Here is a 23496-nt window from a genome sequence, read left to right as displayed (position 1 = left end):
TTTTAGTTGTAATCTATATGTACTTTGTCCTATAATGTTTGCCATATTTTATTTTTACTTCTCTGGCGATATTTCATTCATGGCGTCGTCCCAAGGAGTTGTTCAGCCTCCACCCTTTTTACAGAAGGGTGGGAAGCCTGATTTGAAATGGTCTGAGTGGCTGAGGATCTTGGAGAATTATCTCACAGCTATCAATGCTATCGATTTCTCGCCAGTCAGGATAATGGCCCTGTTATTTAAGCACTTGGGGTAGCAGGTCAACGAGTTTTTTATAATTTACCACCTGTTCCTGCACCATCCATCGGAGGTTCGGTGTGGGATGTATTTGAGGAGGGGAAAGCGAGAATGATGATGCAATATACAGATGAGTCCAGTGTGTTATTAGAGAGATTTAATTTTGCTATGTGTAAGCAGTCCGCTGATGAATCGGTGGAGGAATATGTTGCTATGTTGCCTGTGTTGGCAGCTAAGTGGGATTTTGGTGCCAATGTGGATGCGTATATAAGGGATCAGTTTGTTTTTTATTGCTTTTCAAAGGAAATTCAAGAGCAGCTGCTAGCTTGTCGCAACCCTACATTAGCTGAGACTATCGATATCGCAAAAAGCATCGAAAGGTCCATAGTCTCTTCTAAGGTTCTTTCCAATCATAGTTCCCTCCTGATGGTCAGCTGTGTATCAGGAGAAGGTGCAGTTTGCGCTATTAGTGACAAATCTTACAAAAAACAAAAGAAATCAGGGGCAGAGTATGGGTACCTCTGTTTGTTATAGATGTGGTTTGTATAATCACATTGGGAATTGTTCGTTGTGCCCAGCTTTAGGCAAGAAATGTTTGAAATGTCGTAAAGTGGGTCATTTTCAAAAAGTGTGCAGAGCAGATAGGTTCAATTCTGGCTTGAGCAGTAATTTGTCTAAGGTACGAATTAGCAATGTATATACGAAGGACTCTGAAGAGGATGTTTCAGAGTGTGTAGGAAGACTGTCTAATGTGGTGTTGACTGTGGATATACCTAGTACTGTAGACATCAAAATGGTCTGTTTCAAAGGATCCATTTTTGAGGCCGTGATTGATGGGAAACAACTAGTTGTTATGGCTGATTCTGGGGCCCCGGTGACCATAATAGCTGATAAAACCTTCTTTTCCTTATGGTCAAAGTCTATCGTTTTGGAATGTCCTGATATCAATCCCAAAGCTTTTGGAAATCAAGACATAGATTTGTTGGGGTTTTTCTGGTCAGAATTGAGTATTTTAGGTTGACGTGTGCACACTAAAGTGTATGTAGCAGTTGATGGGAGGGATATTGTGGGCTGGAGAGATTTGGCCAAACTGGGAATTATTTTACGTCCTGGTCATAATATACTTATTGCACTGTCGGATGTGCCAAAAGATTCCAGCTCAGTTTCGTCTGTGTTGACTTTTGAGTCAGTTTTAGAGGAGTTGAAATTCCAGTTTCCTAAAGTATTTCTTGATAAGGTTGGTAATGTTCAAGGTTTTGAACATTGTATTAAGCTCAAAAGAGGAGCCATTCCTATTGTTCACAAGGTTAGACCAGTTCCTTTGAGTATCAGACATAACTTGAAGGAATTGCTGGACAAATTAATTTCTGAAGGTATAATCTCCCCTACTAACTCTTCTGAGTGGGTTTCACCCATTGTTCTCACTAAGAAGAGATCTGGGGATCTGAGACTATGTGTGTATATAAGATCACTTAATAAGAACATATTAGTTGACTGTCACCCTCTTCCTCACATACAAGAGTTGATCACTAGTGTTGGGAACTCGAAGTTCTTTTCAACCATTGACCTTCACTCTGCGTATCATCAGATTCCTTTGAGTGAAGAATCCCAGACGCTTACCACTTTTGTGACCCCTTTTGGTGCATTTAAGTATTGCAGACTTCCGTTCGGGTTGGCTTCTGCTGCCAGTGTCTTCCAAAAGATGATGGACACTTTGTTTAGTAATTTGGATAATGTTTTGGCCTTCCAAGATGACATTCTTGTTCATACTGTCACGTCTGAGGAACATATTGTACTCTTGAAAAAAGTTTTTAGTATATTGCAGTCATGTGGCATGACAGTAAAATCTGAGAAGTGCAAGTTCATGGTTGAACAAGTGGAGTATCTAGGTCACAAGATTTCTGGTGACGGGATAAAACCGAAGCTTTGCAATTTGGAAGCTGTCAAAAGTGCTTCTTCCCCTACGGATAAAGATGCGCTGCGTTCATTTTTGGGGATGTGCGAGTACTATGCACGATTTGTGCCGGGGTATGCCTTAATAGTCCAACCTCTAAGGTCCTTGCTCAGGAAAGCTCAAAGGTTCATTTGGGATGATCAAATTGATGTGACCTTTCAGAAAGTTAAGGATTTGGGGCCAGATGTATGAAACTTTTTTGCACTCGCAAACGGGGCGAATCGCAAAAATCGGCCGTTTGCGAATGCAAAAACGTGGTCTGCGATGCATGAAAGGCATTCACAGACCAAAAATAAGAAATCTCAAAAATTGCGATTTTTAGCGTTGCCACCTGGTTTTGCGAGTCGCATTTTGCGATTCAGTATTTCCAGTAGGAAATTGCGAGGCGCAAAATGCAATTTGCAAAATCAAAGTCGCAAATCGATGCATAAAAAAATCGCAAATTGGCATTTTGCACATGCAAAATACCACTAAGTGAAACCAGGTGGTAACCAGGTGCAGCCTGTATAAAAAGGCCCAGAATGCCTCAGACTCTTTTCCACAATGGCCGCACTCTACGTCATGGCAAGGAGGATGAGGATCTTGGCAGGTTTGAGGAGAGGGAGGAGGAGACAGGAGCGCATTTTCAGAGTGTGCATTACACTTTTTGACCAGACAGGAGGAAATATTTGAGAGGTAATGACTGAACTCAGCCATGATACTTGATCTGATTGCTGAGCTACAACCCATACTGCAGTGCAGAACACATAGGACTCATAGTATCCCCACCCATGTGCAGGTATTATGCTCCCTCAACCTACTTGCCTCAGGGAGCTATCAAGGGGTCATAGCAGCAGCTGGAGGGGTATCACAGAGTACCCCCTCTAGATTTTTCAATGCATTTATTAACGCCATGCTGAGCAGGATACACCAGTACATCAAATTCCCCCACACCCAACAGGATATACAGCAGACGAAAATAGATTTTTACCAGATAGCACAGTTCCCCCATGTCCTAGGTGCCATAGATGGTACACATGTTGCCATCTGTCCACCATCAGCCACAGCGTATGTGTACCGCAACCGTAAATACCAACATTCCATGAATATACAGGTTATATGCAATGCCTCATACATCATTACTGATCTCGTGGCCAGGTACCCAGGGAGCACACATGATTCGTACATCTTTCGCCATAGTGGCATTCACACAAGACTGCTAGCTGAGGAGTTTGGAGAAGGATATCTACTAGGTATTGTCCCTCTGTACAGTGGCACATTGATGGCGTGCTGATGTCAGATTGGCCCACCTGCAACGACAATATGCAGCATGTCAGTTATGTTTGTTACAAGTATGGTCACACAATGCTAATAAAGGTACAGGTATTTCTCTTCACTGTGTTGTGGGTGTTGTGTTCTTCTGGGTGTCGCTCTACTTAATTACATTGTATGTGCTACTTTCAGCTCTGGGTTGTGGACTGCCACTCCCATAATGCATGGTTGTGCTGCTTCTCAGATGTGGAATGGACTACTTCTCACAATGTTTTTACATTACTTGCTAATTCCTAAGGGGCTTTTGTGCATACACATATGGGGTTACAATTCAATATTGCACTTACCTTTGCTGTTACTTGGTGTGCCGGAGGTGTCTATCTCTGTGACCCCACTGACTGCTTCAGGGAGGAGTATGGACTCCACTAGGTCCTCTAACGGGGTGGATGGTGACTCTGTGGGTGGACCGCCTCCTCTGCCCCTGGCCTCCTGCAGTCGTCTTGCCACCCTCTCCTTGGCACAGGCCCGCAGGTCGTACCACCTCTTCTTAATTTCTTCGACCGAGCGCTGTACCACTCCAATAGCGCAGATCTTTGTTTGTATGTCTGCCAAGAGTCTCCTTTTCTCACTCTCCGGCACCTGGAGTGAGCTTTTGCCAAAAAGCCGGTCACGGCTTCTGACCACCTCCTCTGTCAGCACCTCCTGCTCGCTAAATTTGAGCTTCTGCTTTCTTTCTCCCTTCTCCTTTCCTTGGGCTGAGGTGTCCATGGTTGTTCTGGTGTGCTGCCTCCTTCAGAGTGTTGCTCAGTGTGGTTGGGCTGACTCTCTCTGGATGCTGGTTTGGGTGTGGCACCTGAAACTGCCTGGGATGACTCACTTCCTCCTTGTGATGTCATCAGGCTCCTCCAGGTGTGCATCCTCGCAATTTCCCGCAATTTGCGATTTTCAATTACCAAATTGCAATTTGCGATAATGCAAATTGCGATTCGGTAAACCGGCCTCGCAAACCACAAATAGCGATTTTTAAGAAACCGCTAATTCCGAATCGCAATTGTGGTACATGGGGCCAGATGTATCATCACAGCCCTTTGCGATTCGGAAAATGGCTATTAACGCCTCGAAAAATGCCATGCATCACATTTGCGAATCGGTAATAGCGATTTCTTAAAAATCGCAAATGCTATTACCGATTCGCAAATTGCGATACCGGCCCCATTCGCAGCTATGGGCCTGTTGGCCCATATCTGCAAATTTTTTTGCATTTCCAAAATTGCGATTTCTGAACCAGAAATCGCAATTTTTGAAATGCAAAACCCCAGGGTGCTGGGGGGCTAAGGCCCCTTCTGCTGCACCGCAAAAGTTTTTTGGGGAACATGTAAGGTGCACACATGCCAAAGGGCATGTGTGCTTTACATGTACAATTTAGAAATGCATTTTAAATGCATTTTTTAATTTTGCACATGTTTACCACCAAGTTCAACTTGGTGGTAATTAGCGAATCCTAAATGCCAAAATCGCATTTAGGAATGGCTTCATACATGTGCTAAGAAATCGCAAATAAGGAATCCTTATTTGCGATTTCTAATTTAGAAATTTGCAATTTGCGACTCTCTAAACAGGATCGCAATTTTAAGGAATCGCTATTTTAGCGATTCCTTAAAATTGCGTTCAGAAAGTATTTCATACATTCTGAAATGGCATTTTGCATTCGCAAACGGGCATGCACACTGCTTTCATACATCGGGCCCATGGCCTATTGCGACTCGGAAATAGCGATTTCTTAAAATTCGCGATTCGCTAAGCCATTTCTTCATACATCTGGCCCTTAGTTTTGTAAAACTAATCCTAATCCTAATTTTGCACTCTCCAGAATTGTGCTGAGGAATGATGGGTGTGAGGGTTTTGGAACAGTTTACAGTCAGACCTGTGTGGTCTATTGCTGAGAGAAACCAACATATTACCATTTTGTAGTTGAGGGCCATAGGCCTTGCACGTCAACCCTTTCAACCTGCTGTGAAAGGATTTACCTTATAAATCAACACAGACATAATGACATGGTGTTTTACATAATCAAACAGCAAGGCATATAATCAATTCACTTTTTCTAAAAGTCCAGCACTTATGATTCTGGGCACTACCTTAAAAGCTCAATACGTGCCTCAGAAAAACACTGCGCAGACCATCTCAGCCAAATGTGGCAAGGAGACCAAGAATGAGAATTATTATTGGCAGCCATGGCGTTATCCTCTCTAAAGACAAACAGCCTAAAATAATCAGTTTTGTTTCATGCTGAGTAATAATATGCAGCATTTATCAGTAAAAACTATTCCTTTTATTGCCTTTCATACATTCTGAAATGGCTTTTTGCATTCGAAACGGGCATTCGCACCGTTTGCGAGTGCAAAAAGCTTTGATACATCTGGCCCCACATTCCACTAATTATTGCGTGGCCCTAAGGATAAATCGTTTCATTCAGCTGGTCGCTGCAGTCATCCAGTTTAACAAACAAATAATTTTGCCAACTTTCATCCCAGATTCTACTTTTCCATCTGAAAGTGCATTTCATTTTCTTGAAATTCAGGGATGGTTAAAATTGTATTTGTATAGACTAAAGGTCCTAAATTTAATGGGTCAGTGGATGTGCCGCTCAGTCACAAGTGTGACGGGTATCTCGTCTGCGTATTTGAAGTGCATTATGTCTGACCACACTTATAATACACAGACGGTATGTCGTCACATTTATGAAGGAGTACCCGTCCGGAACTCCAAATAAGGATCAGTCTTTCATGACTGAACAAAATTTTTTTTTTTATTAAAGTGTACTTGTTTTTCCCAAACTAACAACAGGGAAAAAAGTAAAACTTGTGGCTCTACCAAAGATAAAAACGCCAGAGAACTGTCTTTACAGGTAAATAACTGATTTCTTATTGAATGTTTTGACCCTGATGCTGTTAGTTTATAGTTCATCTTCTTCAACATGACATATTTACCTTGCCTACTATAATGTCTCTGTAAGTTGTAGAATGAGTGACTACACTTTTCATCACAAAATATATTTTTCGATCATTGAGTGACTGTTTTTCTTCTTCAAGCTGGTAATTATTGGATTGATAACTTTGGTTCTGTATTTCATACACTTTTTCTGTGTGAAGGTGTGACTCATTTTAGACATTGGTGTTTGTTAGAAACGAGGAAATGGGGTCTCTAGTTGGCAGTCCATTTGCACCCTGTCCAAGTAGGGACCTTCACTCAAGTCAGGATAAGGGAGTTACCCGCTCAGATAACCCCTGCTCACCCCCTTGGTGGCTTGACACAAGCAGTCAGGCTTATCTCAGAAGCAATGTTTAAAGAATTTGCACATAGCACACAGCAACACAGTGAAAGCACTACAAAAGGACCCCACACAGTTTTAGAAAAATAGCTAATATTTATCTATAAAAAACAAGACCAAATACGTTAAAAACCCAAAATACAGTAATAAAAATATGGATTCTGGAAGATTTGCTCAAAAATACAGTTCCTTGAAGTCAATAGCTCCACCTGAGGCTATCACGGCGTCATGATCAACAAAACCAACAGTTTAGGCTGTCTGTGGCATCACAGGTCAGCTACGGTGTTGTGAAGATCTGCAAACAGTACCTTGTGCTCTGAAGAGCGGGAGTTGTCGTGCCCTTAAAGTCACACATGTGAGGTTTTAAGGTGGCGAGCAGCTCCAGTACAGAGCACCCTACAACACAAGCGACACTCTAAATTTGCTCACCCTCAAAACGGTTTTAAGCACAGGATTAGCACAGTGCATTATCAAGTGGGCCATGAAAGTTAGTGCAAATATTATCTGTGCAGTGAAAAACAGCCAGGAGAAAGACAGTGGTTACTCGATATGAGAGAAAGCCAATTTTTAAACAAAACATTTGAGACCAAAGCAAATGTCAGGGCATGTCTGGATCAGGGGGAGCACAAAATCGTGGTGTTGTTGCAATTAGTTAATTAATTAAATCGTTTTGTAGTTGATTCCCTGGTGCCAAGCTGTCAGGCCAGTTTACAAGAGTCTGTGTTACTCAGAGGCAGTTAGGCAGTCCATGTGACAAGTATTGCATTTGTCCACGGAAACACAGGAACCAGGTACTAAAGCAAGCTCACTGGTTTGCTTAGTACACCCTCTTTAGTCTTTTAATTTTAGAGGGTAGCGAGGTCAAACAATCAATGTTTACTTTTGGTAGTGCTGTGGAATATGCTTAGCAAATTTAAGAGGTTTTGTAGTATAACCTATATTTCTGAATGTGGTCCTAGTGAATCCGTGTAACTCTTCTTTACTTTGCGGGGGAAAAGCACACAGTTAGAGGAGTACAATTTCAATTATCTGGGATCTACATATTTTTCCTGATTCTTTTTCTCTTGATTTCAAGGCTTTTCCCAGGTTGCGCATGGCAAGTGGTGCACCAACCCTATACTGTATCATTTCATTGACCTGGAAAAGAGTACACTCTCTCTGAACAGTCAAATATAGAGAAAGTCACAACTGGGGGATCTGAAGGCAGACAGTAGTCGTCTAGGCACAAATAACGTTTCACACATGTTGCCAGTAAACAGGGAAGTTCACAACAGCAGTGCTGGGATTGCAGCCCTAAAACATCACATGTGAATCACAGCTGCACAAAGAAAAAGGAACACTAACACTGTAGGCATACAAAACTAGCATGAACATCAAGTGAGGTGAAGAATGAGATTACACTGATGCAGGAAGCAAGCATACTGCATTCAAGGGCATAGGAGTAGCAGCAGATATGGTGCAAATCAATGGACAGCTGTAGGCACATGGGTCCCATAAGGACAGTGGGATAGCAGCAATAAACATTAGCATGGCTGAAAACAAGAGATGATGACAAGGGTCAGACATAGAATTGCAGGTGTATAGGCATGGAGGACTTCATGCTGTTGATGGGGGGAGAGACACATCTTCTGTTTATTACCCTCACAATTATTCTTAGGTTGGACCAGAACTTGTCACAGGCTACCAATCTCGGTAGGCTTAGTCCTCCTCATGACAACACCCTAATGCTGGACTTGGTTGCCAGATGAACAATCTGCTCAAAGAGGTCTACTTCCTCTTCCTATTAGGTCATGTAGCAGCAAGGTACTTTCCTCTCTGCAGGTAAAGGTCTTACCACTCAAAGGCAGAAAAGATTCTGCCGGCCCAGCCTTCCTTTACATACATGTGTAGACCTCTTTAACATAAAAGGGGGTCACTAATTAAGCCAAAGGGAGCATCCAATACGGTGCAAGTACAAATTCATTTCAGTGGGTCATTGCTCCATAGCAACACATTTCAAGGAAACTGTCACTCAGGTGTGTATTGGCTTCCAGGCTACTTTCCAACCAAACAAGTGCTGTTGTCGAGGGTCCTCTTACTCCAGAAGAAGATGACAGAGAAGACAAGAGATGCCAGGCAGTTTATTTATTTGCAAAAGGTGTGTAATCTTTGGCTGGGCTATTGTCCTGGTAGTGCTCATTGTCTGGCCATGGGCTAATCTGCTCGACCTGGCTAAGTGAGGGTCCACTGAGCACAAAAGGTAATTCCTTCTCTATTCACTTGGTGTGAATTCAAAGCCATTTAAATTTACTTGGCTTCAGAAAGAATTGTATGTTGGGTATACAGGAGCGCACTCATGCACCCTATGGAGTATATGCTACAGTAGTAGGAGCTCACTATGTGCATGGTAGACCACAGCTTTAGGAATACCCCAATAACCATGTACATGTAAATTTCCCCACACTGTGCAATTAGTAGAAACTGCCATGATATAATACATGAATTTGCAAGGAAGAGCAACTTGACAGTCTCCCCACTGGGTTTCAGCTAAATATATCACACAGATATAAAGAACTGCCACCAACTGTCAGTGTAATGACAGACATGGAGGTGATAGCAACCCATGTTACAATGCCTTCCACTTTGGAATGCACCCCTAAGACTCAACAGAATCTAGCACTCTTAGTAACCAGCATACCCAAATCATGTAGTGCACTTTTCTGCAGAGACATGATTCAAGTCTCCTGCACAAAGAAGCACACTGAAAATAGCCAAATGATCAGTAGAGTGTCACATAGATACTGCACATGGGACCTTTAACACTAACTTTGCAATTGAATGGGAACGTTTAAGTAAAACAAATTGAGAGAAAAAAATAAAATCACTCAAATATTTTGGTTGTTTCTGTCAAGTCTTCTGGCATGGTAGCATCACTGATTTAGGGCAAAATTATTGTGGTTGAGCAAGGACATGGAAGCTGCCCTCATTTGCACAACAGCCTATCCCTGGTTATAATCACTTTCTATCCAACTGGCTTACAGTTTTGGCTCCTGTAACTGCCACTGTCTACTGAATTCCTTCCTTCCCCTGCTCTTTCAATTTCCATTAATCTATCCATTCTCTTTCTCCTTTTCACCTCTCTCTTCTGCCTCCCTGATCACTTTCTCTATATCTCCCTCCCTCTTTCTCACTTCTCCCTCTCTGATCACTTTCTCTCTGCTTCCCTTCCTTCTTCTCCGTCTTTTTTATCTCTCTCTCGAAGCCCCCTGTGCTTGCTGCAATTAATCTAGGGGAGCTGGGGAAAGAGACCTGCCTCCGAAGTCTCCATCCCACTGCCTGATGGAATTCAGTCTAGCCTGGCCTACAGTAGTTGTAAAATCACAACTTTGCAAATGATTATTCAGCTCTCTATGCTGGATTCAAATTGAATCAAAGATCACCTGACCAGAAGACTCCAGACCATACAAAACTCAGCCGCCCCACTCACTGTCAACTTCCCACCCTGCATCCGCATTACCCCTCATTTGATAGAGATCAACTGGCTTCCAATCCACAAACGAGCGCTCTTCAAACTCCTCACACACATACAAAGCCTTACACAATATTGACCCCATGTACACAACCACATAAAGTTCAACGAGCCTACCAGACACCTCCGCTCAGCTAGACTCCTACTTGCACACACCTCCCGCATACGCAGAACCAGATCCAGCAGGTGTGGCTTTGCCTTCCTTGCTCCTAATGCCTGGAACTGCCTGGCTGGCACGGCTCATCAGAGCCATCTCTTCTGTTCTTGAATTCCACAAGAAACTCAATACCTGGCTTTTCACCTAGCCCTGACCATGGCTCTGCCTATACAGCTCCTACTTCCGCCCAGAATACTCTACCTGGTGAGTTGTGTGCTATAAAATTACACATAACATAACAGTTTATGTAAGGACAACACTTCCTGAGAATCTGGGCACCAGTACAATGTCAACATTATGCCTGTGAATCTGATGGCTCTCCTTATTTCAACAGATTGTGGGGGCATCTCTGATCCTGAGGGACCCTTAAACTTAATATAGTGCTCCTCAGCATCACTCATAGGATGTATCCTGAGAAGAGAGACTTTAAATTGGCCTTCTTCTGTGGGCTTCCTACTATGTATTCTCAAACGGACGATTGCACTTGTTTAATTGTCCACAAGCCGTGGCTCATGGCGGTATAATCTATAGTTTGAGTGTATAGATGCACTCAAGGATGCCCCATGTGTAAATTAATTCAAGCGAGGAGGGATTGATGCCTGTGGGCTTCAAGATTATTATTGCTTGAGTCTTCAAAATGGTCACTAATACAATAAGCAAAGTTTGAAAATGATCATCAGAACATCAGAACAGGCTTCTCCACAAATACTATTAATGCATCTGTTATTAATGGTACCCGTAGCCTGAATGTCTGCTTTCTTCAAATTTGGAGGATGCAGTCACATTGATAAGCAGTCGGTCTAATCAGAAAGCGTTCCACCTAAATATGTCTCATCATAACATTGTGGATAAAACCATCATGAAAATGATAATTTTGACCATATTATTGTGGACAAAATATCGTGAAAACAAAAACATCTTGGACAAAATATTTTTACTGTTTTTACAATAATATTGAAGTTTAAAATATTGTTGAGTGAGTATTTTTTTAAAATTATATATTAATTAATGTTAATTTTACTATGTTAATTCATTTTCTAGTTCTTATTTACCTGCTTATTAAGTTTTTTAATCATGTAATTCATTTTAATTTTGGCTTGTATGGGTTAGTGAGGCATTGGATAGGCAGTGTTTAAAATATATGTAAAATGATATTGATCGATTTGTTCTTCTTTTTCAGGAGATCTTCATTATAAGTCATAAGCACTGAACAGTCGCACCCACAGAAGCTATTCCAGAGCGCTTTTTATGGAGTATATATTAAGTAGGTACTTTTTTCTGTGAAGATTAAAAGGTTTACTACAGCCTATAACAGGGTATATTAACCAGTTGTTCAGTATTTACTTAAAACAAATTAAAGGTAGCTATGTTTAAAATATATACACAAAGTCACAAAAAATCCCTAAGGACTGCAAAGGCACTTTCACAGATATTTTTTTAAAGGAAGCATGAGAAAGATTATAACAATGTAGCTATATAGATTGTTGCCCAAATAACTGGGAGAAAATTGTGCTGTTCTCTTAAGGCATAGCGCACCTCCAGTATCCCATTATGTCCTGTAGGAGGCATTTCAGTCAGTTCTATTTTACGAAGATGATAAATCATCTTTTTTAGAGAGATTATAAATCATATGATATCTGACAACAGTTATGTTTGCATCTTCTCTGGGGCGGAAGGAGGGTTGCTTATGACTATAATGAAGATTCCCTTGTAGGAGAGCTAGGAATTTAGGTGCAAAACTGTTACTTTTACCCCAGGGCATCATTATATGTCATAAGCACAGAATAGAATAGCAGGCACAGCCACATAAAAGGCAGAGATAAAAGGACAAAGGAAAACAGTGCACTATCCAAACAGATTATGAAGAGAGGATTGGCCCACCTGGCCATCTCCTCTGATATTGGTGTCAAGGCACAGCTCATCGTGAAGGTATATATGGATCTCCAAGTAGCCGTTTTATCAATATACCTGTAATGGATACAGGCTACCCGGTGCTTACTACTTCTAGTGAAGTTTCCTCTGGAGAACAAGGATTTTAGGAAAGAAACTATTCCTTATTGGAAATTATTTTTATATGATTATTTTTCAATTTAGAAACGGTTTATATTTTTTCATTTATTTTAATTGTTTACATGGGCCTTGAGGTGTATTAAAGTTTGGATGGGAAGTGTTATTTTTAAAATATATATATTTTTTGTTAAATGTTTTAATATGTTTAATTTGTAATGTTTGGTATAGTCATTTGATTAGTTGATATATAATTTTCATTTAATCTATAATGGTATTAACTGAATATTTTAATTTAACATGTTCACTTTTAGACATTTTGAATAATTCGATGATATGGTTAATGCCAAAAAATAATTGTTGCATTTTTATTATGGATTGAGTGGTGCACTAGGGAAATTACTGGTAGTATTGTTTTAAAAAATAAGTTATAATTAATTAAAAAGTAACATCTGTAAAATTTGAAAATTGTAAATAATTTTTTTGGCAGTGAAAAAATACTTTTTAATATTAAACCAAATTATATTGTGTTCTTTTAGATGTGTGATGTGCGATGTATTTGTGAGATTGTAAAATTGCATTGTATTTGTTAAGTTTTCAAAGTTATTTTAATAATTTCAAATTGTAAGAAATTTAATAGTTTTCTTTAAGTTTAAATGTCAGAAATACATTTTAATGGCTGCTTATATTATTTCAGTGTCTGAATATGAGCTTCCTCTCAATATTAATACTCTCCCCTGTGCTTGTTAGACTAGAGTTAGAACAAGGCGCATGACCCCCTCCTGACAATTTATGTACATTCCTCCAACATTTTACAGTTGTTAGATTGAAGTTAGAATAATACATTTTACCCCGACTCCCGGTACAGATTTTTTCCAATGTTTGTTGGACTGAATAACGAATAGATGACTGAATAGTAAATCTGACCCCTTTGGACTGGAACAGTGTTTAGGCTGGAGTGTTAGGCTGGAGTGAGGATACTAATTCAGCCCTCAATGTTTGTTAGACTGAAACTTAAATGGTACATCTGTGCCCCTCCTCCCCAATCCCACTGTTGGCACTTTCTTCTGTGTTGTATGGAATGAACTTACAGTACTAAACCTGACACCGCCCAGTGTATGCACTTTATCCAGTTTTGTTAGATTGGTGTTAGAACAGTAAACTTGCCCTTTCCCCTGTGTGTGTGCTTTCCCAAGTATTCTTTTAGATTGCAGTTAGAATAGTAAATCTGGCCACCCCACACTGTATGCATGCTTCCCTAGTGTCTGTAAGGCTGGCTTTAAATAGTACATTTGACTGCCTCCACTTCTTAATGTATGCATTTCCTTAATGACTGTAGTTAGAATAGTGTGTTTGAATGTTTTTGTTTATTTTTAATACTTTTGGACTGGATATAGGTTACTACATAACTATTCATGCTGTTTTTGAATATATGTTGAGCATATTTAATTCAAAAATTGTAGTTTAAAAGTTAAGTGTTCTATTGTGATTAGTTTTTTTATTAATTTCAATTTTTTGTATTTGTTAGTATTTTCATAATTATTTTTTGTTTCATACTTCATAATAAATCTTTGTATTGGTCTGATACATTTAATATATGTTTTAAAAAACAATATTTTAATATGCAGTTTCAGTTTACAGAGTAGAACAAACGACTTCCACAGTGACATAGCTCATGACACAATTACATCACAGTTAAGATAGAATTTGGGTCCTCATTACAACTATGGCAGTCGGAATTACCTGACTGCCAGAGCCGCAGGGAGGAGGCAACCGTCTTCCCGGCTGCCTCGTATTACGAAGTTCCCGCTGGCCTGACCGGTGGGGACATCGTATTACGATGTTCCCGCCAGTCATCCCTGCGGGAACAGTGCCATGGTATTGCTTGGTCTTAATCTGGTAGTCAGGCAGCCAGGAGTGCAGCAGTTCGACCGCCACCACGAGTGTGTCGGTCTTGTGACCGCCAAACTCGTAATGATGCCCTCCTGTGGCCCCAGCACTGCCTTTCCACCCGCATTTTCATGGGCAGGACTCCACCATGAAAAGGCTGGTGGAAAGGGAAGTTGTGATCAGCACGGTGGTGCTGAAGTCAGCACCACCGTGGCTGACCACGACTTCGACTACTGCCAGCCCATCGAGCACCGTGATCTTGGTGGTGGTAGCGCCCTCTTGGCAGTCCAACAGCCATGGTCATAATCTGGAAGTCGGACAGGCAGGAGTGCAGCAGTTCAACCGCCACCACGATTGTGGCAGTCTCATGACCGCCAAACTCGTAATGAGGTCCTATTTTCTCTGCTTTCGGAGTATGGTTCAGTTGCAGGAATCTGTATTTCCCCGTGGGGTCTACGTTGTATTTATGTTGTAAAACTTCAAAAAATGTCACCCCTTGACATCTGTGATGTCGCCTATCGTGGGGATGCCTATGATACCCCACTGGGAAAATCCAGACAACTTCCCAACCTATAAAACATATTCCCCTTCCACAATAGAGTCTGCCTAGTCACCCTCCCCGCCAACCCTGGTGTCTAGTCGCCTTGTGCCAAGCTTTAATGTATGTTTTTCATTGTTAATAATTATACTTGATAATATAATGTTTTAATACTTACTATAAATTCATAGTACATTTATTTCAGAATAATTTATATTTGTGTAATACATTTCTTGAAATGTATTATTTAGTGTTCGATGGGTTTCAATAGTTTAGATCAATTATTTTAAAGTTAAATGTATTTTAATATTTTGAAAGTTAATGAATTAATGTATATATGTTTATATGTTTTTGATGTTATACATGTTTTAAAAGATTTTTTTTTTAAAGAGTAATTAAATGTTACATTACAGTAATATCAATTACTCTCCATCAAGGTTCGTTCTATCTAGGTTTTGCTACATAGTAGGCTCAAGCATTTTCTTTTACACATGCGTAATCTAGCATTTATCCCAATTATGGTGTTTCCCATACTTTAAAACATTTTGGGTTGTCTTCTGCTTTTTGTGTAATTTTAGATCACAGGAGGCTAGTTTGAGTCAAGAAAGTCTTGCAGAAAATACATTCAACAGGTATCAAAGATGACTTTTATACACAGAGCTTAACATATGTACAATTTTAAATTAGATGACTGCTCGAGCCTAATTCTCATCATAAGCGTTATTTATGCATAAATTATGTACAGAAAAATAGACAATTCTGTCAGCCCTACGGCATTCATACACACAAAGTGAAGTGGAGTGCTATCCTAATTCCTCATAACTAGGAATATGCCTGAAGGCCCTTGATAAAGCCATGCTTTTCTACCCTTCTATTGGCCACTGCTACATGGAAACCCAAACAACTCCAAACAGTTCAAAGACACAGACATAGCACATTTAGGTTTTCTCTATCATTCCCCAAATGAGCAGAGAAGTGCCCCAGGGAAAATTTCAAATACAAGTTAGCTGAGTATTCTCTCCACAGAGCGAACACACTCCCTGTATGCCCTACGGTTTATTATTTTCTTTTGTCTTGATTCTCCCTGCATGTTGTGGTCCTATAATACCCACTTGGCTTGACAACCACCTAGATTGGGAAAGACGTTAAACAAAACATTTCTGCGGGACACGTATTAATCTTATCTTCCAGACCACCGAGGTGGGACATCTTGTTTGGGGTCAAGGGCAACAAGTTTTTATGTTTACTTTGTCCTTGGGACAAGTAGGCCCAACCCCCTGCAGCACAAACCCTTTATCTGCCTGTTTACAGAGAGTTGAACTCTCTGCAGTTGAGGTAATGTGTTTCCAAAAGATAATGCTGTTCGAACTTGTATTTATGGTTCATTATTTGAAAGCCTTCATTATTAGGGTGCGTGCTGTAAATAAATGTTTTAAGGTCACACTTCACTACTGACGTTGGTTCCAGTACAAAAAAAAAAAACGTGTACACACATGTTTGAAAAGTTTAGGCTAAGAGGCTAAGTATAATGCTCCCAGAATGCTCTCTGATTATATGCAAATGAAGTGTCATTTAGTAAAATGTGTTGATGCATGCTAGTATTTCCCAAAAATATTTCTAATGGAAAATCAGTGTAACCATTTTCAACACGATTATGGGAAGCATGAAAATAAACAAACACTGACAAAGCCAACTGATCTGACATATTTTTATAAGTCTTTTAGTTTCATCAATGCATGTCTTGTTTTGACATGGCTTTTGTAACACTTTATTGTTGTGGGAGCTACCAGGCCCTCAACATTGTAACAAACATTGGCAAAACCCCCCCAAAAAGTTTTTGAACTCTTAAAGCACACGTTGCCACCAGTGGCATAACAAAGGCCCCGCAGCCGCCCTCCAGGGGGCCCCGTCAGCACAGCACCTGCCCTGAGTGAGTCTGGAGAGGGGGCTCCTCCATGTTCTTTGCAAAGGGGCACCCTCCAGTTTCGTTACGTCACTGATTGCCACTGTAGTTCCTGACACTGAACAAAACTACTTTGTGTGGCAATATGCTCCTTGTGGAAGAGCAGAATGCGATCACTCACAGTAAAGCCAGCCGAAAGAGAGAGAAATAGAAGTTTAATAAAAACAAAATGTCTTTGTTAACACCAGACCTAATTAGGGACCAAGACCCACATGTAGGTAGCTTTTTGCATGTCGCAAACAGCGACTTTCGCTGTTTGGGACGTGCACAAAGCACATTGCGATGCACAAACCCAGTTTTGCGATTCAGTAACCTGGTTACCGAATCACAAAACGGGTTTGCGACTCGCAATTAGTAAGGGGTGTTCCCTTCCTAATTGCAACTCGCAGTGCAATGTAGGATTGTTTTGTGACCGCGAACGTGGGCGCAAACCAATCGCAGTTTGCACCCATTTCAAATGGGTGCTAACACTTTCGCAAAAGGGAAGGGATCCCCATGGGACCCCTTTCCCATTGTGAATGTCACTGTAAACATTTTTTCAGAGCAAGCAGTGGTCCTGTGGACCACTGCCTGCTCTGAAAAAATGAAACAAAAATGTTTCATTTTTCGTTTTTGTTATGCATCTCGTTTTCCTTTAAGGAAAACGGGCTGCATTACAAAAAAAAACTGCTTTATTGAAAAGCAGTCACAGACATGGTGGTCTGCTGTCTCCAGCAGGCCACCATTCGTGAGGGGGTCGCAAATTGCGACCCACCTCATGATTATTCATGATGTGGGCATTTGCGAAGCCCTTGCGAATCACAGATGGTGTCAAGGACACCATCCTACATTCGGATTTGCGACTCGCAATTTGCTGGTCACAAATCTGAACCTACCTACTTGTGGCCCCAAATTCTTAAAGAAAGTCACAAAAGTGCACCCATGGTATATGTCCTACCCCTATAAAATATTTGTGAACTGTATTTTAGCGTGGGTAAATACGATGTGTAGATTTGCTCATGTGAAAATCTATTGAGCATTTGCAAGTTCATTTTCCCTCCAGCCACTTTCTTCCCAACCCTGGAAGAAGTTCTAATTCTGCCATTGTCAGGAGTAAATGTCCAACCTTTCTTATTATGGGAAAATATTAGAGAGAAGCTGGTAAAAATCTTTAAAACATGCAGGTTAGTAGGTTTGCAGACTCAGAGGCATTCCAGCCCTGGAACTATTGCTTACTGCTTCCTCCAGCCCCAGTATGCAGATCTGCAGAAAGGTGGCAAAATAAGGAAATTGCTACAGTAGGGATTGAAACTCCAAGTATTCAAGCCCTACTATGGTAGTAGCCCTAGCATAATCAGAGAGGCTATTAATTGCTGCCATAATTTGTCGCCACACTACATGGCACCAAAGGGACAAGTAGATCTTTTTACAGAACAAGTAGATTTGAGAAGCAACCTGTCCCCTGGACAAGTAGATATTTTAATAAATTCCACACCCCTGAACTTACCTAGAACCTATATACGACCCAAAGGTAGAAATATATGCCTAAATTTGCCAACACCACCACTAACCCCAAAGTATCGGAGCATGTTTACCTTTTGGAGCCAGTAAATGCACTGTTAGAAACTTAAGAAACTCTCCACTTCTTTTGCATGTTACCAGATACAGTGTCAATTGTTTGCCTTTGCTGTAAATTTAATGTACTTTGTTTTGGGTGTTCACAAACACTATGGTTGTGAAAAGATCATTAAAAAGTAACTCCATTTGGCCTGGAGGACTGAGAATTCTCAATTTAAAAAAATAGTGATGATGGTCAGCTGGCGATCACAATCATTCATTATTTGCAAACATCGCTTAGCGCTCTGTAACAGAATTGTTGGGATATGATACTTCTAGTTACAGGTTTATGCCGATATTCTGAGTCCTCCAGTGATTTTGAATAGTGTGCATAGCCAGGGGCCATGTTCTGCTGCTATATTGGATTGGCATTTGACCTACTGTTTCTACTTTTTGTATAGTTTTATATATTTGTGATTTTTATTAAAGTGTTGTGTAAACTGGACCATGGCATCTTTATTGCAGCAGTGATGATGGTCCTGTCCCTAGGCTCGCCCTGTGCAATTCTCTTGAGCTAGGTCTGTACTGCTCATCCAGAGTGTGAGGATGCTAAGTCAGGCCAAGTTTGCATTATAGACTTAATATGCAGAGCCTGTTTAGTTAGGACCATCCAGCATTCTCACATTTTGAGGGCTTGGTGACTCGTGCAGCTGCAGGATCCAGAAAGAAAACCTGAGACTATGTTTCATAAATATAAAGCCTAGCAGTATTATTCCCATCAGTGAGCTAGGATCTTCATTAAACAGGAAGCAATCTTCAATAAATATGACTATTGTCAATTATTTATTTCAGGTTACTGAATGACGATTTAGTTTAACTATGCAGAAGACATCCAAGAAAAATAAACAAAGCAGTGCCACAAGTAACGAACTTCACTCAAACAAGAAAAAGAAGGAACTTTTTCAAAACTTTGTTGATATCTTACCGCTTGAAATCTGTTATAAGATTTTCAGTGAACTTGACATTAAGAGTTTATGTGCGGCTGCAGCGACATGCACGAAATGGAATGAAGTTATTGAAGCTGGTGACCATTTGTGGAGGAACCATTGTTTAATGGTGAGAACCGTCTGTCAGCGAGAGATTGATGGTGATCGTGGAAATGGATATTCGTGGAAGGTAATTGACCTGAATTCCCTTTACTTCCCACCTACTTTCACCTCTTTTTGTTGTTTCTCAACCCATATAAAAGGTCCAATAAAATTGCTCATAGCTCTGTCCCTTCCTTTTTCCTTTCGATTTACAACCTCCTGTTACCTTGCCATACCTTCGCTTTACCTCCGCCTTTCACAGTACCCTTGAAATAAATTTTTAGTCTGCCAACCACCATGTTTCTGGCTGTCTATCTCATCTCTCCTTCTCCCACTACCCTATTTGTCATACCTACCAAGACCCATCTAGAGCACATATCAACCCTTTATCTTTGTATCACTAACCCTCTTTTCAGATCTTTATGCCTTTGCCTTGGAGCTAGCTCCCTCACATTTATGTTAAGTGCTTAATGCTTTATTACCAAAAGTGGGAAATCTCAAATATGCCCCATTCTACACGAAGCTCAGAGAGACCTTGAAGGGTGTGATCTCACAAACTGTTAAGAAAACCATAAGCTTTTTATGTAAAGAAGAATATCTTCCACATGCAGCCAGACCATCAGTCAACGCTCCCTTCCCTGAATGATGCTGCTCGAGGACGCATACAAGGAACACTACTGCAACTGAAAGTAACAGTGGTGATAAGGAGGATCCTTGTCTGGTACTTCTGGCAATTGGCAAAATTCTCCAAAACACTCATTCATTCTCACTGAGCCTCACACAGCACAGCCACCTAATAAAATAATTCCCCAGAGCTAGATGCCTAAGCACAGTGAACACAATATTCGATGCTACAGAATCAAATGCCTTTTCAGCATCTAAAAATACTGAAGTTAAAGTGAGATCAGACTTGATGTGATGTGGAAGCCAAAATCGGGTTTACAAATTGTGCAACATGGAACCACCCAGGGAGTGAATTCAGTCTGAATTCATAAATACCAATCCTGACCTATGGTGGATCAGGTGTTTCTCCAGCACCTTCACCAGTATCTTTTTGTCAAAATGTATTTATGACAGCAAACAGTACAATGAGCACCGAGCCATAGGATTGTCTTATCGCCAACATGTGGGTGTCTAGGTTGTCACAGTATTCTTTATAAAAATCTGCTGTCAGACACTTGTTTCGTGGGGCCTTGCTGGCTGCCAAGTCATGAATTGGCAACTTCATCTCTTCTACCGGTTTCCTTTTGTGTTGCTCAAATCAAGCCATAGTGTGCTTTTCTAGATAATGAGAAATGCCTACTTGACATGTCCCCGCTCTCCTGCATACAGCTTCTGGAGGCATCCAGGATCAGTTACTTATAAAGCACATATCTCCCCTTGTGCTTCTCTATCTCAAAGACGTACTGATTGTGGCCTATTTTGGGTGAATCAGTCCCAGCATGTTACTGCCTGGCCTCTTTCCCCCCTCATATCATCTAGCAACTGCATAGTTACAGAGGAACTTCAGTGCATTGTCTAGCATTTTGTGGAAATCCAGAAATAAACTGTTACAGTTTCCTTTGGGATTCCCTGTCCCCTGTTAAATTATAAGTGCTCAACGGTGGATCTCATCCCTAACATGTCCAGGTATGCTACACAAAGATGGGTGCACCCTAGGCTGTTTGGACATACAAATTCCCCTGACGTAATCCACTTATCAATAATGCACATCTTTAGCTCACAGAATGTGTTCCAGTCAATTTTGTGCAGTTCAGCCCGTAGAGGAATGTTTCCTCCCTACAGTGAGAGACTACAAAGGTAAGGCCACCCAGTTGCCTTCTTTGGAATGCAGAGAAGCGCACCGCACCGATCAAGGAAGGCTCTGTATATATCACTGCAGCACAGTAGAAGTCTGACTTATTTCCATGAGTCACCTTTCTCCCTCAGTTGTCCTTAGAAGCATTGTTCTCTCATCTCAGCTGGTCTTTAGGCCTTTCGGGAATCCCTGGTTGGGGTCCTGCTATTGCAAAACGAAAGTCCACGCGGAGCGCTCTGCATAGCTAAGACTCTATGCTGCCAGTTCCCAATACTAAACCCTCAGGAGCTCTATATCGTGGTGCTGCCATCTTGTTCATATGTGGTGCAGCAGGCATCAGAGTATGCTGGTGGCACCTTACCCAGCAGTGTTCCCTATCATCAACAAGATCCCAAGGGAATGTACTACACCCCAACTAGTCCTTCATGCTGCCTGATTCTGCCTGTTTCTCACCACAGCTACAGACAGTTCACCTACACCACTCAGATGCCTCACAGTGCCACTGCAATGTTAATGAGGCTTTTTATCCCCATGGTCTAAGATATTTAATGTAAAAAAATGACTGTGTGACACTCGTAATTGGCCAGCTTGTATAGCAATTAGCTTTGCTCCTTACTGCTCTCTCTACCTTGCATATTTCTATACTTCCTCTCATTTTCTTACCTCTCCATCTGCCTACCTATACCGCTCTCTGCTTCTATTTCTATCTAACCTGCCTTTTCTACCTTAAGTCTCTCTCTCTTCTTCACCTCTTAGTGTACCCCCGCCCTCCCGCTATAATTTTGTCTATATCTCTTAGCGTTCTTACGTTCCTACCTGACTCTAAAACCTTATCTATCTCTCCTGTGTTCTGCCTAATCTTCCTCTTTTTACCTCTCTGTGCCGTTCTTTCTCACTACCTCAGCTTTCTTATATTGTCTGCCTCCTTACCTCACCTCTCTACCACATCTCTTTCTCCCTTCTGTCGCTCTACTTGGCTAGATCATTCACTTTCACTTACTGTCCTTGCCCTGTCTCGGACACTCCAATTTCTCCTAATCAGTAGAGGCCAAGGTCACTGTCTGGCTGAATAAGTGTACACATAAAAAGAGGAGATGAGGGACATGGCAAGAGAAGTAAAGAGAACATTATCAAGTTTCACCAGATGAAATGGAGACAATCCTCAGAACAGAGATTTGGTTTTCAGCATTGCAACAAGAAAACCAGTTGAGACTGGAGGATGTATTTCTGATTATCAACATATAGCAATTAAAGCTAGAATTTCAATCTCTCTCTCTCCCCATATATATATATATTTATATATATATATACATATATATATACATATATATATATATATATATATATATATATATATATATATATATATATATATATTTTTTTTTTTAACTTTAATTGTATGCACTTATCCCCTAAACATCCACTAAGTTGCCCCCTACAATGTGAGGAACAAACTGTTTTTTAGATATGGAATTTAACTAAAATGTTGTTGCAAGAAAAAAAATATCTAGATTCAAGCACAAAAAAGAAATGTTTATAAGTGCATGGTCCAGTTTTCTTTTGGTACTACCTGGCTGATAAAAGCGAGGCAGTTTGATCTATCGGCTGCTGTTGCATGCTTGTTTCTGAAAGTTACATTTATAATTCATAATTGCCTGGCATCACAAGGGTTTTAATTAGCTAAACATAGTGAATAAATTCAAAGCTGCTCCTAAAACTTTGGCCCAAAATACTTCATGCCCAGGGTCCCAATTGTCCCGTCCATACACAGGCATGAGGGTGGAAGGTCTCAGCCATTGGCTGGCCACTATAAGATTGAGGCCTGCTGCCATGTTGGTTACTAATTCAGTGATGGATATTTGTAAATATATTAGGTGCTAAGAACCTGTTTTTTCTAATTACTTTCACACTGAGCCCCCTTAATATGTTACTGTGTTTTATCTCCACTGTTAGAAATGGGGTCTTTGGTTGACAGTCAGGTTACCCTCTGTTCAAGCAAGGACCCTCACTCTAGTCAGGGTAAAAGAGAATCACTCTCAGCTAACCCCTGCTTCCCCCTTTGATAGCTTGGCAAAGTAGTAGGCTTAACTTCAGAGTGCTAGGTGTAAAAGTATTTGTACCAACAAACACAGTAACTTAATGAAAATACGACATAATGACACAACACACAAGTCAAGATATCAATAAGAATGCGAAAAGAGTCTTTAAGTAGTTTCAAACACACACTAACACTGTTAGCAT

The 23496-nt window shown here is 40.8% G+C and overlaps 1 protein-coding gene across 2 annotated transcripts in view; it reads left to right on the top strand.

Annotated features, from left to right (window-relative positions):
- Positions 1–23496, top strand: part of FBXO48 (F-box protein 48) — a 78922-nt gene that overhangs the window by 7501 nt on the left and 47925 nt on the right. The window contains exons 2-3 of one of the 2 annotated variants that reach the window (XM_069234082.1): positions 11616–11699; positions 19222–19545. In XM_069234082.1, the coding sequence (XP_069090183.1) occupies positions 19249–19545 (297 nt within the window). In that variant the 5' untranslated portion in view covers positions 11616–11699; positions 19222–19248. The remainder of the gene's footprint in view (positions 1–11615; positions 11700–19221; positions 19546–23496) is intronic. The other variant, XM_069234083.1, reaches the window with a different exon arrangement.

This window comes from Pleurodeles waltl, chromosome 5 (assembly GCF_031143425.1).
Source record: "Pleurodeles waltl isolate 20211129_DDA chromosome 5, aPleWal1.hap1.20221129, whole genome shotgun sequence".
Classification (NCBI taxonomy): Eukaryota; Metazoa; Chordata; class Amphibia; order Caudata; family Salamandridae; genus Pleurodeles; species Pleurodeles waltl.
Note: the sequence above shows the minus strand (reverse complement) of the source record. Positions and strands in the feature narration are given on the sequence as shown.